The 18,337-nt window shown below is 43.4% G+C and overlaps 1 protein-coding gene across 1 annotated transcript in view; it reads left to right on the top strand.

Moving 5' to 3' along the window:
* LOC119180292 (caskin-2) overlaps positions 1–17,955 on the top strand; it is a 394,179-nt gene extending 376,224 nt beyond the window's left edge. Inside the window, exons 22-25 of the mRNA XM_037431451.2 lie at positions 2,503–2,717; positions 4,701–5,137; positions 9,022–9,103; positions 11,568–17,955. Of these exons, the coding sequence (XP_037287348.2) occupies positions 2,503–2,717; positions 4,701–5,137; positions 9,022–9,103; positions 11,568–11,712 (879 nt within the window). The 3' untranslated portion in view covers positions 11,713–17,955. The remainder of the gene's footprint in view (positions 1–2,502; positions 2,718–4,700; positions 5,138–9,021; positions 9,104–11,567) is intronic.
* Positions 17,956–18,337: the final 382 nt, after the last annotated feature.

Here is an 18,337-nt window from a genome sequence, read left to right as displayed (position 1 = left end):
CATGGAGGAGCCCTAATGGCGAAAATAAGAACGAAATAGACTTTATAATGAGTGCACACCCAAGCATAGTGCAGGATGTGGAAGTGGTTGGCAAGGTACGATGCAGTGACCATAGAATGGTACGATCTCGAATTCACCTAGACTTGAGAAAGGAATGACAGAAACTGATACGCAAGAAGCCAATCAATGAGCTAGCACTGAGAGGGAAAGTACAGGAATTCAGAGTGTCCCTGCAGAACAGGTACTCGGCTCTTACTGAAGAAACCAACCTTAGCATAGATACAATGAACGATAATCTGACGAGTATCATTACGGAGTGTGCAGTGGAAGTTGGAGGCAGGGTAGTTTTAGACAGGACACTGGCAAGCTTTCCCAGCAAACGAAGAATCTCATCAAGAAGTGTCAAATCATGAAAGTCTCAAGTACAACAGACAAAATAGAACTGGCAGAGCTTTCGAAGTTGATTAATAGGCGTAAGGTATCCGACGTAAGAAGGTATAACATGGAGAGAATTGAACACGCTCTGAAAAACGGAAGAAGCGTTAAAGCAGTGAAGAGGAAGCTTGGGATAGGCAAAAGTCGGATGTATGCACTAAGGGACAAAGAAGGCAAAATAACTACCAATATGGATAGGATAGTTAAAATAGCGGTGGAGTTTTACAGAGATCTGTACAGTAGCTAGGACAACCACGACTTTAATACTATAAGAACTAGCAGTAACCCAGATGACACCCCACTAGTAATGATAGAAGAAGTCAGAAAAGCTTTGGAGAGCATGCAAAAAGGCAAAGCTGCTGGTGAGGATCAGGTAACATCAGATCTGCTAAAAGATGGAGGACAGATTGTGTTAGAAAAACTAGCCACCCTGTTTACGAGGTGTCTCCTGACGGGAAGAGTACCAGAGTCTTGGAAGAACGCTAACATCATCTTAATACATAAGAAAGGAGATGACAAGGACTTGAATAATTACAGGCCGATCAGCTTGCTCTCTGTAGTATACAAGCTATTTACAAAAGTAATTGCTAACAGAGTGAAGAAAACATTAGAATTCAATCAACCAAAGGAACAAGCAGGATTTCGAACAGGCTACTCAACAATCGACCACATTCATACTATCAATCAGGTAATAGAGAAATGCTCAGAATATAACCAACCACTATACATAGTAATACTAATAAGGGTTGGAGCGCGAGCACGAATGTGCTAGAAGAAACAGACGAAAGTCGAGGTGTTGTCCTTTTTGCCTTCCGTACCTCGACTTTTGTCTGTTTCTTCTAGCACATTCGTGCTCGCGCTGCAACCCTTATTAGCATGAATTCAAACCAACTAGCCCAAATCGCCATTCTTCTTCACTATACATAGCCTTCATAGATTACGATAAGGCGTTTGATTCAGTAGAAATATCAGCCCTCATGCAGGCACTGCGGAATCAGGGCGTCGATGAAGTATATATAAACATTCTGGAAGAAATCTACAGGGGATCAACTGCTACCATAGTGCTTCATAAAGAAAGCAACAGACTACCAATCAAGAAGGGTGTAAGGCAGGGGGACACAATCTCCCCAATGCTATTTACCGCGTGCTTACAGGAGGTTTTCAGAAGCCTAGAATGGGAACAGTTAGAGATAAGAGTTAATGGAGAGTACCTTAGTAACCTGCGCTTCGCCGATGACATTGCATTGCTGAGTAACTCAGGGGACAAATTGCAACTCATGATTACGGAGTTAGACAAAGAGAGCAGAAAGGTAGGTCTTAAAATGAATCTGCAGAAAACGAAAGTAATGTACAACAACCTCGGAAAAGAGCAGCACTTTGAGATAGGTAATAGTGCACTTCAAGTTGTAAAAGACTGCCTACTTAGGGCAGGTAATAACCGCGGAGCCGAACCACGAGATTGAAGTAACTAGAAGAATAAGAATGGGGTGGAGCACATTCGGTAAGCACTCTCAAATTATGACAGGTAGATTGCCACTATACCTCAAGAGAAAGGTATATAACAGCTGTATCTTGCCGGTACTTAGCTACGGAGCAGAAACCTGGAGACTTACAAAGAGGGTTCAGCTTAAATTGAGGACGACGCAGCGAGCAATGGAAAGAAAAATGGTAGGTGTAACCTTAAGAGACAAGAAGAGAGCAGAGTGGATTAGGGAACAAACGGGGTTTAAGGATATCATAGTTGAAATCAAGAAGAAGAAATGGACATGGGCCGGGCATGTAGCCAGTAGACAGGATAACCGCTGGTCGTTAAGGGTAACTAACTGGATTCCCAGAGAAGGGAAGCGGGTTAGGGGGAGATAGAAGGTTAGGTGGGCAGATGAGATTAAGAAGTTTGCCGGTATAAATTGGCAGCAGCAAGCACAGGACTAGGTTAACTGGGGGAACATGGGAGAGGCCTTTGTCCTGCAGTGGATGTAGTCAGGCTGATGATGCTGATGATGATGATGATTGCTTTGACATGTTCAGTTTTTCACTACAAAGAAAGAACACTACTTGTGCCTCCAGGTGGCAGCGAGGGCGCTGCTGGACAGCCCCGACCTCGACTACGACCCCAAGGACCTTGACCCCAAGCTGTCGTCCGATTGGCCAGACACGGGAAGCGGGGCAAAGCGAAGCCCTGCCCCAACCCCGCCCAAGCGAACCAACTCCATCCGGAGGCAGCAAGAGGCCAACATAGCTGAGACGGCATTTGCCACCTGCGTACAGAGCCTCACGTCCAGGTAGGCTGCTTTGATCAAATGACTGAATGTTTAGTGCATTTTCTGTGCAAACAGTATTGTGTACCTGACAGCACCTGTCAATAAACTACTTGGCTTTGATCCTGTAGCATTGTTGGGGTGCTAAACATAAAACGAAAACATCGGGAACAACAGTTTCACTGCATATAGCTGTGTGCAGGGTTGTACAGTACTCTTGGATTCAATGGGACATCAAATTTTTTAATATAATGACTGATAGGCGCAATGGCTCAAGAGAATGAGGTAATGTTGCGATTAATCTAGTCTCCATAGATTATATTGGCTCTAATCTGCACGTTCCAAGTTGAACATGCTTTGGTATGATCCCCTATTGAAAACAATAGAAATTAAAATATGTGTGTTAATTGGCCCTAAACTGTCCTGTTTCAATCGGTGAATGTTTCATCAAAGTGTCGTCCTTCCCACCTTCTCCATTGGTTGAGTCCAAAATAAAACTGTTTGCAATATATGCAAAAATTGAAAGGAAGGGGTTGACAGGCAGTTCATGAATGCCTGTCTTTGGTCTCTGAGGGGTGAGAAACATTTCTTGAAATGTCAGGGGCCCTTGGCTGAAATTATATCACGAAAAACCTGAATGAGGTTGTATGGCTAAAGCTACTGGGCATACTTGGCAGTGTATGGGAGCCTACCCCCGTATTTTCTAAGGGCATAGAATGTTGTTAATGTGATCTTGGTCCATAACAATGTGATCAGGCAATTAATTCTATTCATGGCTTGTCTGGCAGCAACGGCAGTGGTAGTTCAACCCTGAAGTGTGAGCAAGGACTGATGAAAGCTTTTGACCGGGCATTCATGAAGTCTTAATGCAGATGCAAATGTCACAGTTGAAAATTTTGCTAGATGGTGAAACATTTGCTTGCTTACTTCAAGATCTGGAAATAAACATTATTTTGTGGGAAATTTCTAGGAAATGAAAACAGCCAGTTCCATGCCGTGAAAACAGTTGGACAGTGAAGCTGTAGGCTCGTACGTACTTGTTAGGGTAGGCCGAGCTTAGTCTCATTTCAAGCATAATCGTAATTATCATTTAGCATCATTGTGATCTTGTTTTATTAATTTTTTTTTCTCTTCCTTCTGGTGACACCATACATATAGTATCCAAACAGTGCAGGCTCAACTTAAAGCAGCCTCGCTGTTTAAAGAGGGAAACGATTTGTGGCATATTAGTAAAGTACATATTCACAATCCGGTTAACACCACTCTTACCGCGACACAACACTTAGTAAGGGAGAAAACATACGAAAAAAGGATGCAGGTGCGCCCCGCCACGGTGGTCTAGTGGCTAAGGTACTCGGCTGCTGATCCGCAGGTCGCGGGATCAAATCCTGGCTGTGGCGGCTGCATTTCCGATGGAGGCGGAAATGTTGTAGGCCCGTGTACTCAGATTTGGGTGCACGTTAAAGAACCCCAGGTGGTCGAAATTTCCGGAACCCTCCACTACGGCGTCTCTCATAATCATATGGTGGTTTGGGGACGTTAAACTCCACAAATCAATCAATCGAGGATGTAGGTGGGGGTGCGACTTTGAGATTGTCACACCAAACACCGTGACATAAGAAACTTTGAAGGTGTCTGCTGGGTTCTACGAAGTTTACAATCGAGAAAAATGAAGTACATTGTTATCTGTGGGTGCCATAGACTTAGCATGTGAAGTTTCAGAAAATTTTAACAAGTGAATGCCATGAAAATACCGAAAATGCATTTTATATTTCATATGTCACGTGTTAAGGTTTTGTCGCGAAACTTTAATAGAAATTAAACTTCAACATTGATTTTATTCGCTAATGATCAACTTATGATAGTGAAACAAACGTCATTAGAGTTTTCAGAGTGCACTTTGTCAATGAAGTTATTGTTTATCTGTAGTGTCCCTTTAAAGAAAATGTGGGTCTACAACGTCGCTTGTTTTGTGCTTGCTTCACCCTCGTCACGGAACACTCGCAGGTTCACCATGGCGACAACGCGTGACGAACCGCCGCTCCCTCCGCCGCCCCCACCCGCAACGTCGGCGAACAGCGCGGCAGACGAGGCTCCGCAGGCGCCACTGCCGCCCCCGCCAGCCATGTCGACCCCCAACTCGGCCTCTTCTTCGGACGGCGAACTCTCGCCCAGCGGCACCCTGCTCCGTCGGAAGGACTCGAACGGATCCAGTGTCTCGTCGGAGTCCCTCCCGTTCGCCTGCGAGAATGTGGGCACCATCAAGCAGAGGCCCGGGGAGAGCGTGCCACCACCCTTGCCCCAACACGGCACGTCATCTCTGCCGGCCACCGGAAGCTCTCCCGACCCAGATGACAATGGACTGGACAAGCCACTCTGTCGGACCAGTCCACCGACAACGGCAGCGGATGTCCGTAGTCCCCCCGAAGAAGTTCCAGTTAGAGGTGAAACTCCTAAAGTTATTCCTTGAAGACCTGAACTTTATGTCTGCAAGCATGTATCGTGCGTCATGTAGGCTGTGTCGGCACAACAGCGCAATGCTTTCAATGCCTGTGTAATCATGCCCATTCACCTACGAAAGCACCTGACCACCCACTCACTCATAGCATTGCACACTGCATTCAAGTGCCAGACATTGCAAACCTTGGCAGTGGGAAAAGCTGGGCGAGTTGTCTTGGTTGGGAATCCAAAGGATGCATCTTGCGACTTTTGTTTTTTTCTTGCATGCACTGTGTGACAGTACTAGAGCACGCATATCTTGCATTACACTTTTAAGCTGCCCATCAGCTCTCCTCCTGTCGCTTCCTCTCCGCGTGTCTGCGTTTTACAAGTCCGTTATCTATGAGTTGCATGGTTTGATTGATTTTTTGACATGAAAAACTCTGAGAATGCTTGAGATTTGCCTCCAATATCAGAATGCAATAGAGTAATCGAGCACCAAGCGCATTGCTTTCAACAATGCTGCAAGGAAAGGAACATTTATGCTCGTATCATTGGCCGTTTCAAGCTATCTTAGAATGCCTACTAGATGTACGGTTGCCAAGTGGCCACAGCACCACAATTCTTCCCTTTGCTAACTGGTGAAGTACTGACTACTTGTCTGTAAGGTGCCATGCACACTTGCACTCTTTATAATGGTTGGGCAGCTTTAATTAAGTCGCCCACTTGTTGCTCAATTCACACATCTTGACATCTGGTGCTACTCTAGGATTCTGCCATGCACTATTACATGTGTTGAGGAGACTACTTTTTCATTGTCTTTTTATAGGGGTGTGCAAATATTTGAAATTTTGAGTATCTTTATAATTTGCCTCGAGATCTTGGAGTGGCGCCCTCTCACATGTGCTGTCAGTTTGTGGACTCTGCTCTCAGTTGCGCTGCAGCACCCACTGCTCCTGTGCACGGATCGTCTGCTTCGGGTGGAAATTTTCTCGAACAAACAGCCTCGCAATGGTCAACTAACGCCCACTAGGAATGTTTTAGAGTGCAATTAAAAGTTTGCTTTAGTTGCAGCCCAATCGACAGGTGCAAGAAACCTCTCAGAAGGCCGATGAACACGCTAATGCCGCCGGCTGTATTGCTGGTCAGAAAGTAAAACTATGTGTGGGTGTTCTCGCTCGTCATCTGCAGTTTACACCATTCGATTCTAATTAGTTTGGGTGTTTCGAAATTTCAATAAGTGTGCCTTTCTCCAGCATCTACAAGCATGTAGATACAGCTAGCGAAAAGTTGTGGTGTCTCATCAAGGCGCAGTGGTGTACGACGCAGGCCACATTCTTGAATGTAAGCAGCCGGGTGCCGTCAACGGAGATCGCATCACCTGCAATGGAGATGCATCGTCCTGCAAACACGTGGACTTGCGAACCCACCGCACAACGCCCCCATGGCAATCGAGTGCTGGGCAATGGTGAACTGTGTGGCTCTGTGTCTTGGTGTGCTTTGTACACCCATGAAAAGGACGTTAGCTTTCACAAAAATCTCAAAGAGATGGGCATGCCTGCCCTTTTCCTTAGTATATTTTTTATGCAGTGCAGCGATAGTGAGAGCGAACGTGAGGATATGTGGGATAATCACTTATTTTTGCCACTTTGGTATTCGCAAACTACACATGAGATAATTACTGCAGAGCAGCTGTTTAAGTTGCTGCTTCTGCAGTCAATCGACCGTTCATAGCATCTACTAAAAATGCAAAGCAGCATCAAATTACATTACCGAATTTGAGATAACCATGCCTGGATTGCACTTATGGGTGTCGGCAGGGTGCAAGCCCGTGTTGTATCCCAGTAGGAAGAGTGTTGAGGGACACGTGCTGGTGTGACTCGAGAAGGGGGCAAGTTCCACCTTAATGCACCCCCTGGCCAATGCAAATGACGGCAGTTTGTCCCAAGAATGTTTGTTTAATAAAGCGACATCATGAAATAGTTCATATTGATATCACACAGGGCCGTCGCTTGAGTATGAGAATATAACAAAGACCTGTCGCTGATTGTATATACCGCGCACAGGGCCACAAAGATTACGTGACAACCTTTAGTGAATGTGCTCTAAACAACAAAGCAGGTTTTGCTTATGAACTTGGGTAAGCACTGCGCTAGGCACGCATTTGTCTTGATGAGTAAACTACATATATATGTGCATACACCAACCAAATAAAGCCGTAGTCTCAAATATTCTGTGCTGCTCAGCTGCGCTTGCACCTACACGAGGTGATTGGGAGGCCGCGTCATCAGCTCTATGTCTAGAAGCCTCCGGGGTGTTGGGACGGCACCTCACCTGGTGTAAGTCGCCTACACTTATAGCCTGCGTGCTATGAATGGCTGACGTATTGGTGAAGCACTGAAACATGGTTGCAAGCTTACCGAAAAATGGAGCGTAGGGCAGGTATAGCAAAAGTCACTGTCAGCAAAGTACTTGCTTCACACAGTCACACAAAGTACTTGCTTCACACATTAGAGGCACAGAGCAGTATTCTAGCACAGTACTCACCGGGGAGACAAGCGGCCGCAGTTTCAAAAAACAAAGCTCTGTGCTTTTAAAATGAGCGTTAAAAGAGGACACCCATAATTGCTAGAACAGCGTCGGTAGCCACCACACACAAGAAACCAATTGAATGGCGTCTTTGCCGAGTTTTACCACGACGATGGTTTTTATATGGTGCTGCACCTCAAAAGCGCGTGAATCCTCGAACTGACGTCATACAAGCACGGTTCACAACGCTGCCATCGGTTGCACACTAGGCCTTGGTGCAACCAATGCACCAAGGCCTAGTGTGCACTAGGTGCTTGCTATTCAATTCAATTTCCACTGTAATGTTACTATACGAACTATTTGAATCCAGTCAATGTCCGATTGGCAGTGGCCCCTTCAGATTTCCAACATGCTTCGTCCCATTGCATTTTCGTATTGCGGTATTCTGCCTTTCATGCTATGCTTTGGTATCAAATGTAGTGGTTTCAACATGGAATTGATAAATGTGGCAGAGGTGGGCACTCAATAAGGCTGTTTGGACATGAAATTTGAGCAGAAGGTCGGCAAATTTAGAACTCCGAACTCGATGGGAGCTCGGCACACCCTTGTCTGCCACATCAGTTAAGCTTCAAAAGAAGTCGAAACAGGAGGAGAGGCTGCGAAAATAGCATCTTTGCCTTTCACGTGTAGTGTCGCGAACAGCAGCTTGGTTGCACCAAATCATGCAGACAAATACAATTTGGCTTCTGCATTGCTTCATTTTTGATCAGACAACTATGAAACACCCCCTTGCCAGCGCTTCGTCAACCTAGCCAACAGAAAAGAAACGCTTTCATGACACTATCTTATAATTATATGCTTAGGAATTCTGTCCAAGCTTTCTGTCTGCAATTGCACTGTAAATTACTCTGAAAATATTCTAGAAGCATTTGAGAAATATTGGAAATATTTTCAATTGGATTGTATTTACATGTCAGTATTCTAATTTGTCTGTGCACTTTTACTATTCACTCAGCTCTAGTTATTTTTTAAAGCAATTTCAAGCAATCACATGGCTCTGTGGTAGAACATCAGCTTGCCACACAGATGGCCAGGGTTTGATTCTCACTTCGAAATGAAAGTTTTATGATTTATTTAATTACATCTTTTTCAATTTTTTGATCACAGACAAGACGATTTTTTACTCACAACGCTGACACCAAAGGTGAAATTTCTGCGAAATTTGTCTTTTAACTTCATCACGTTGATAAGTGTTACCCATCACTGAAAATGCTCTTAGTTTTCTAACAATTTTAGTTTGCACAACAGATACAGGTGCCCTGATATGCATTGTTACATTGTTGGTGTTTGTTTGTTGCAGACATACCCAGGAGCTCACCCCCATCATCACGCAACAAAGCTACAGCACAGAAACCCACTGTCCCCCCTCGTCCCATAGACAAGTGAGTCTTTGCGGCTTCGTTGTTTTCAATTTTGTGATTGGGTGTTTGTGTGAAAGACGGGTTGCAGCAGCCAGCCAAGCTCATCAGGCTGTCTCAGCTCAAACAAGACAAGTTTAGACAAAGATCAAGTCATCAAGTGAAGTTGTTGTATGAGAGATCGGAAGACCTTTAACAAAAACAAACTAGAAGGGTGGTACCTTGGTCTCCTTGGTTACACATTTGTAAATGAGAAAAAAAGGTGCAGAAGGGATGCACACCACAGTTCATGAGCTGCGAAGTCATTTTAAGATTCACTAGCACGCCCAGTCGTGTGTTTGCCACGGCATTTGCTATCAAACAAAGAAGCAATGCCTGCATAAACAAACCATCTTTGATGCAAAGCAATGAACAGTTTAGTTATCTTGAATGTGCCTAATGCGTTCTCGTGTTGTAATCGCATGTTTGTAACTTTTTCAATTGACAGCATATGCCCATTGTATCGTGGAGAAAATTTTATGTGCTGCGTTTTCTCTCCATATTTTTTTCGTATTGAGTTGAAGCTATTATACTTTCAATTATTAGTCAGCGTTCAACCTCTGTGTTCCTCGATTGTGTTTCGTCTCCTTCGCACTGTGTTTTCCGTTTACAAATTGATATTTGTCTCTTGGAAGGCCCCAATGAGAATTAGGCTTCTCGTTAAAGGGACACCAAAGTCAAATAACAATTTACGTCATTCACGGGCAATTAAAGTGAAGTACGAAGAACGAATAAATGAAACATAGAGGCAATGAAATTGACCTTTGAGGCATTCAGTAGAATGTGTAATGAGAGACAATAAAACTCTGTAGAAAAAGCTCTTTCGGTAGACACCATGCTTGCCGCACTCACGCTAAGTTGTCACTTCTCACCGTCAGCGAAAAATTCGTACTGCTTAGTTTACGCAGGTGATTGGAAATTACACCTCAAGAAAAATCACGAGCACTGCACTCAGCGAAAAATCCGTACTGCGTGGTTTTCGCAGATGAAAGAAAATGACATCTCAGGGAAAATCATGTGCACTGCACAAAGCCAATGAGACAAGCTACGCAAAACCAATGAGACAAGCTACGCAAAGCGTGGGCAGAGAGCTTCCATGCTCAGCGCATCTGTCACATGACTTGCCGCAGGGTTGCTCGACAAAGTTGACATGTCACTGGGCTGAGACTTTGCGTTCGCAGATAGCATCGAAATAGTGGCAGGCGCAGCTAAATAAGAAAAAAATTGACGGACTTCAGGCATAGCAAATTGCGCGAGCCTTGTAAAATGGTTCGGCGACGGAATTTTGATTCAACTGCTAGTCAAGATTTCGAGTTATCTGCAATCGGACCCGAAATACTTAGAGATAAAGGTAAAAAAAATTTATGGGATAGGAAAATGTTCGGTGGTGCAAAAAATTTCGACTTAGCGAATTTTTCAAAATATGGGAGTTCGAGTTAACAAGGTGTTACTGTATTAACTAATAGTGGTCACATAACTAACTGACATGAAAATGCGGTCAAGGTTTCGTGTGAATGAGTGCCCTTTGTGATAATTCAGGCCTGCAGTGAAGAGAATTGATTGCCGTGTCAATCGGTTCATTGCATTAAACTGGAGAGCACATGTTAGGTACAATAAATAGAAGTACTGTTTGTGTTCTATGTTTCATACACCTAATTTGCACTTATTTTGGGTAGACCTGCTTTTTGCAGTTTGCTAGGTCTGTAGTATGTGAATTCCAAGTTTCCTCACTGACGTCAGTTTTAAAGGAACACTGACAGAAATATTTTTTGTTTTTTTTTTTCATAAAGTGCAAAGCCAAGCCCCCAAAAGCCTAAAAAGTGTATTGGCAAGAATGTGTGCATCGTGAAAAGTAATTGCATCATGTTTTCGAAGGTTAGTTTCAGTTCCCACTGTACCCTGACGTCACGTGTCACAACTCAGTGTCAGAGTATCACGAGATCTTCATGAAAGATATCATGATGTTTTCACGGCTGTTTCGCAACTTGGCTCTGTTAGTGACACACAAGCGGGCATGTTGGAAGTTTTGGAGCCTGTCATGACAACTACACTCAAACCTCATTATAATTAAGTTGCATCTTACTGGAAAATAAGTTTGTTATATCCAAAATTTTGTTATAAAGTATATTCCTAGCACTATGTCTACAGCAAGAGTATTCTTAATCTACTTCATTATAACTGATATTTCGTTTTATGCCGGTTCATTATATCGAGCTTTGAGGGTAGCTGGAGTGCTGCATGAAGTCACCAGAATCGGTACCATAGCCTGACGTCAAGCTAATGTCAATATCTGCCGGTGGGCCACAAGAAAACAGATTTTAACATCAAACTCAAATATTTTAGCAGGATTTGCTGAGCTTCCCATTCGCTGAGAGTAGTCTCTGTATGCAGAAAACGGGTATGGCAGAGTGAAATCGCCTTCAAAAAACATTGTTTTTCTTCCATGCAGGTTGTCCCTGACGACAGGTGGTCGCCTGATGACGCCAGCACCGTCGTCGTCCTCATCGGGAGACGTGATTCACGACATTGAGCACATGCTGGCCAGCTTGACCGACCAGTTGGATGCAATGCTGGAGAGCGAACTCAACCCCTGAGCTTTCTTTCCTCCCTCTTCATCGCTGCCTTTCTGTTCCTTTCCAAAATTTTTCTCTCGCACTTTGCTTGCATGCAACGCATATTTTCCTTACGATGTTCTATTCTCGATCGGTGATTTGCATTTGGGGTATAGCGAAATCTCATTGATATGATTCTGCATATGATACGTTTTTCAGCTTGTTACATTTTTCTGTTTATACCGGCAAATGTCCATCGAAAGTAATGCGTTGTAATTAAAAGTATTGCAGTTCTCCCCCAAGATTGAACAATATTTCCACAAAAGTGGATCTTGACCAACATATCTAGAAATCCTACCACATCTTCAGTGCAAAAACAAAATTTCAGCGTGACCAGTTACTTCAATCCTGTCTAATAAAAAGTGAGCTGACAGAGCATGCATATATTTCTGCTTCTTTTGAAAAGCTTTTTCGGTTAGTACTATGATTTTTACGTAATATTTGTATTTACCTGTTTCGTGAAAAGCATATTGAAATTCCACTGTTTCTATAATTTGATGCAACAGTCACTGCTATTTGTCCCTACGAGATGTGTGCTCACCGATAATAGTATGTCGCTCTTTCTGTTAATTTCATCGGTGGAGACTTGATGAATGCACAGTTTGAAAGAGGTGCAAACCATTGCGGTGCTCAACTGCCACCATATTCCCATGGCAATGTACTTATCTGTGGTTCCTCTGATTCCGACCAAACCAATCGGTTTGCTATGCCTTGTCGTAATGTTTTTGTACTTTGTTGGCTCAGTCCTGCTCATTACCGATCGAGGATGCAGATTTTCCACCTTTAAATTGCTAGAATGCCATTCAGTACAGTGTTATAGCTTTTGTTGCGTCACACCAAGGCATGCCTGTATTTCTGTTCCCTCACTTTTTTTTTGTCCTGTCTGCTTCTCATTGCCCTTGTCGTGGAAACTGTTGATCCTCCCTGAACGCTCTGTTCTAATCTATTGGTCAATTTCTTCATGCCACTCACTTGCACGCATCCCTCCCATTCGTCCCTCTTTCACTTCTGCTTTCTCACAATCACCATCACGTAACTGCGGTCCTTTCCGCTCTCCTGGGTTCTGTGAGCAGCCTGCATCTAACGGGACGTGGCAACGCACCGTTCTTTTGGCCACCGGTGCACATTTCCGGTTGGCAAGGGTTTGAGGAAAAGATGGCATCGCCACGACGACGACAACCAGACAACGAACGGTCAAGCAAACCAGTTGTGAACGCGAACTGCGCAATCTCTTCCGAACTCCGCGTAGATCACTCCCCCAATCTGTGACACTTCACCCTCCCCCTCCCTTCCTCGTTGACTGCCAAAGTGCACGAAATGTGTCCGCTACAACATTGACTAACGGACTTCATCGTGACGCATTGTGTCAACTATGGCAAGTTCACAAAATGTCGGAACGCTGCAGCGGATTTCCTTCCTATCTCTCACCAGTGCAACAGCTGACGACGATAGAATCGCTCCATATCGTCTTTTACGGAAGCGCGACTTCTGTAGGACATTTGAGCACCCGTGCCTGACCCGACCATGGTATTGCGTGACGTGCGCCATGTAAATCTTGCATTGGCTCTGTCACTTCGTCCGTGCGACCCAAACTTCGGTGCACTTCTTTCTTTTTCATCATAGGTGTGTGTGCAAAAACTGGCTGCGCTGCTTGGACCTGCGTTGTTGTTTCTGAATAATTAGTGTGCGGCTCGTTCTGAGCAAGAATTTGTTGTTTGTGCAGGCCGGTGGTGTTGTTCCGAGTGCCGAGATCTGTTTCACCCGCTGCAATTACACGCGCGCCATTTCACATTTCTGGCGCAATGAATTCATTCATCAACTTTTAAAACAATTGTGCGAATCGCACGCGAAAAAAGGTTTTGGTCTCGAGTAATAATGGACTGCAACGTACACCCAAATTTTAGCTTCAAAAAAGTGTGTGCACGAGTGAGATGACCTGCATGTAGTGAGTCATTGCTCGCACCATTCTATCAGGAACTATGTTAGCTTTGGTCATTACCACTGTATTCAAGATTACTGGTATGCTAACAACATTGCCTCATTGTTTTTCACAGTGGTGCTATGTTTACACACTTGTTCATCAGATGTGTCTGAACAACTCACTTGCTGTTTGAGATTGGCTTACTACATGTCTCAACCGTAACAAAGCCTTCACATTTAACAGTGTTGCTATGAAGGACTGTCGGGACAAAATTGCCTACAGACTAGTGGTAACCATCGTAAAAGCATGTAACTTTGTGCACGTTATGAACATATGTGCTTTTTCTTGAAAAACTCATCTGTTGCAATATTATGTGCAGCATTTCATAAAATGATAAGTAAAAGCTACTCGTGATGTTCTTATCATAGAAGCTTAGACACTGGGGCATTCGCCTAATCTATTCAGGCATGTCCAGTGTCGTGCGTTAGCGAGAAGGCTTAAGTCGATCGTATTGTCAGTACGCAATATAAACTCCACCTGCATCTTTTCCGGCCGGCCTCTTACCTGTCTATCTCTCTGAAGTTGGGAAATAGACACAATCGCCGGCAGTGCTGCCGCCTTGTGGTGTAAACGTTCTCTTCATTAGTGACACCATGGTAGCGCAACGTCCCGGCAGTATCGTAGCGGAGACGTCTTACGGTTTCGTGTGTACATACGCTCGAGAGAGGCACAGCCCATAACAAGTGCAGTCCCCTCAGAATCAAAGTTTTCGAAAGGCCCAACACGGCCGCTCGAGAGAAAGTACAAGTTCCTTTTCTGTTCTCTTGCTGGCTCCCCGTTCCGCGAGTATGAAAAGTTTTAGCCGTGGGGACGACGGCTGGAGGACGGCGCGCTGTTTTTGAACACGCGACAGGCAGTTGACGTTGTGTGTGTGGCAGTAGCTACGTTGTGCAGATTACCTGTGGACTCAAATTGGCTCGCATGATCAAGGGCTTATATTGTACAGCGGCGAATGTAATGGCAGTTATCTGCAATGTTGCACCCTAATGTCTCACTGTCAAATGCTAGTGAATTGAGTAGATCCACATGGAAAGCGCAGGCTTTGTGTAAAATGTGCGTTCTTCAGGGGTGCACATTCCAGGCATTCTTTTGAGCTTAAGATTTAATTTCTTTTTAGTTCTGATGTAACTGTCAAATCAAATTCTGTCGCTGTTTTGGGAAATAGCATTCTGCTTGGCATAGCGTAAACGTTATTGTTTTTGATTAATATGAACAGAACAAGGAGCATGACATTTTTCGGTTGACTGATGTTAAAACTTTGAACAAGATAAATATATATCAGTGTGTGATATATAACATTCTGAAAGCGCATTGCCACAAAAGTAGCAGTTTGAGCAGGTTGGCACATCTTGAGTTTGTATACGTGTTATGTAGTGCTAAAGAAATGAGCATGATGGAAAGATGTAAAAGACAGACTACGAATGTTATTCGTATCACTACGTATGACTTCAAGGCTCAGACGATTTTGAAAATGTTGCGCTTATGCCAGAAGAACTGAAACGAGTTACTAGCTGTTTTGGTATTGCTAGGCAATGTTGGTTGCATCTGCATCCTTGACACAAAAAAAAATGCACTAAGACCTCATTATAACAGTCACACCTGCCTCGAAAATACTTCATTAAATCAGAAAATTTATTATACGTATTTTCGTAACATTGTATTCTTGACAAATCTATTCTTTACTTCGTTAAGAGTGATAATTCATTATATCGTGATTTTATTCGGATAGAACAAGGTTTGGTGTCTTGAGTCAGCATACATGATCTGCACAGAGGCTGCCACCTACAACTTTCCTCAGCAATCCTGCTGCAGCTGTGTTTAGCATCATTTCTGTGCTGAGCAAGTGTGTTTGATTACCAAGTTGATGGCTGTCTCTGTATTTTTTGGTTATTGTCCTATTTTCCACAGCTGGTCAGTGGAAATTGAAGAAAAAGGAAGAGACCCAAGAGGGTATGGCTTCCTGAAGTTCCACGAGAAGTTTATATGCAGTACTTTAGCCACTAAAAGTTGGCATTTGCTTGCATTTTGAATTTTGTTCTTTGTGCCACAGTGTTTTCTTTTTCTGTGCGTGTGTTGATGTGTTCATTTATTTTCAGAATGAGTGCGGTATTATGGCTGCGTCAATCTTTCATTGCTTCGATGACATGTGTCCTGGATGCGGCGTGTTTCATTCATCCATGGTTTTACCATACGAACAAAATTGTTGGGCTGATTTGTGGTTATCGTTATAGTCTGTTGAGTTTTTTTTTTTCTTTTTTGCATGGTTGCGTTTACTTCAAACTTCCAAGGCAAACCACTTCTTAGTGAAGAATGAATGAGACAGTATGTTGTAGCGTTCCCTTTTCCTTTTGCCAATGTATGTTTGTTTACTTGTTGGACATACGTGCTCGATTCATCTTATTCTGCATCTACTCTTACCCTGTGAGCCGGTTGTGTACATGTCGCATTCTCCTGCGAACATTATAACATGATTGATGCACGTTCCTTAAGCAGGTGTTGTGCTATAACTTCGATTTCTTCTTTTTCTCTCAAGTTTTTTTTTATTAGGTTAGGCATTCTGTGGACGATAGTTCCTTTTGAGACTGAAATTGTGTCGGGCATGTGGTTGCCTGCATCAACGGAAACCTGCCTGTATAAGTGAAGTGCTTTGTTTCTGGAAGCACCACTAGTTGTTAAATGTTCAAGTTTCTTGCTACATCTTTGCTTCGGTTGGGATACAAATGCCATTTAGATTTGCGGCTGCCGTTGGGATTAATCAAGATTCAGCCAGTAAGTGCTAGAACCGTAGTAACTGCTACTTTGTCTCGTTAAAGTGTTCCAGTGAGCCATTTTTAAGTCTGTTTGGACTTGTCATCAAAGTTGGTTGCCAGTTTTCTTTATTGTTAATAGACAGCCAATTGAGCATCCTTTTGCCAAAGAGGCCACTTTCCTAGCGATAGCGCAGAAGTTGACTCTGAAAACGCACTTCGTAGACAAGAAGCTTGCACCACATCAGCAACCCCCCACATTCGTTTTATTGAAGTAAGTGGCTTTTATGAAATCTAACTGGTTCCCGTTTTCCTCGACGATACCCCTTTTTCGAGGTTCTAAAGGCAATACTACGTAGTACATAGATTCCACTTGTCCGCAGCAGCTGACAATCTAGCATTCATCGTATTTGAAGGCTGAAATACCACGAAAAGATTTTTTACAAACAAGATGCTGGTTTTAGAGCACACATTTTATAAACTGCATTGTGCACCAATGCCACTGAAAAAGTAGCATCTGTTGAATACCAGCTACTTCCACTCAGTTATCATTAAAAATGTGTTATTGCACGGTAAATGGCGTTTGTGGCTTCCCGACAAGGCAGGGCTGACTTTTTCAAATTAACATATCCGACTGCAAATAGCGATAGGTTTTAGTGACTGTTTAGATGTGCTAAAGCAGTTGCGTAAAGAGGATTAGGCATCAATGTTTTAGGGAGAGAGTGCGGCACACATCATACTTGAACTGCTGCGATGTACCGTGTGATGTTTTGTACTTTATTCCGTTAGCCTCGAAAGCCGAAGGCCTGTTGAACATATCGCCTTCTTCAAAGTCTTTGGGACGTCCTTTACAGTTCTTTTTAATTTTTTTTCAACACGTAGATTCGTTTCTAGCATGGCTAGCAACCTGACACTGTGGCAGGGGTATGTGTGTCTCATTTTAAAACCAGCATCGGTTGTCTCACGAGTCATAGCCTGCAGAGTTTTTTCAAATCACAGTGCCAAAAAAAAGTAACCACCTCCACTAATTACAGAAAAAAAGAAAAGGTCATTCGGGAATCGTGAAGCTACATTTGTTCACTCAAGCAAACCATTTCGTGGAATGCTCTCCTTCGCAATCTTGCATCATTTGTTGAGCTGACGATGTGTTCTCGTTCAAAACACGGCTCACTCTTGTGGTGCAAACAGAATAGTAAAAAAAAAACATGTTTACAGTTGTTTTGTGGTCGTAGACCAAGAAATGTGTGAAGAGACGAGGAGAGTTTTTTTTCTTCTCAACTCTGCAGCGGTTAGATAATCGATGTGTCATAGACGATTAACTATTTTTAGAGAGTTCAGGGCCAGGGATGGTTGACACTGGCCTGAGCTAAGAGAGCATAGTGTCTTTTTCTCAATGCCTTGAGTGTTCTGTTTGTTTTTCTTCATCTGTGTCCATTTGGCAATTTCTTTTCTTCCCCTTCGGAAAATAAAAAGCAGAGTTTGAAGGACAGAAAAGAAGGATGAGTCCTGTGTACTTAATCCTACTGTGGTCATAAGAAGCATATATAAAGGGTTGATAAAATGAAATATTAAACCATTTTAGGCTGACAGACTACTCTTTCAGAATGTTGTCATTAGTTTCGTCATCCCAGTTTATTCACCGGAACAAGAAATGAAGGCAGATGTCTTGTGCTTAGATTTCATGCCAAAACTGTCGCACGTGATCAGCAGTGATGTGGCTAATTTCAAAGCCTCTCTTCGTATATGGGCTCCATCGGTTCAATGAAGATTTCTTTGAAAAAAGTGGCTTTTATGAAATTGGCCTTGATCTATCGCCTACTGGACACTTCCTAAGGTACTTTTAAAGAGTACCTTAGGAAGTGTTTTAAACACTTTTTCA

This window comes from Rhipicephalus microplus, chromosome 7 (assembly GCF_043290135.1).
Source record: "Rhipicephalus microplus isolate Deutch F79 chromosome 7, USDA_Rmic, whole genome shotgun sequence".
NCBI classification, from domain to species: domain Eukaryota; kingdom Metazoa; phylum Arthropoda; class Arachnida; order Ixodida; family Ixodidae; genus Rhipicephalus; species Rhipicephalus microplus.
Note: the sequence above shows the minus strand (reverse complement) of the source record. Positions and strands in the feature narration are given on the sequence as shown.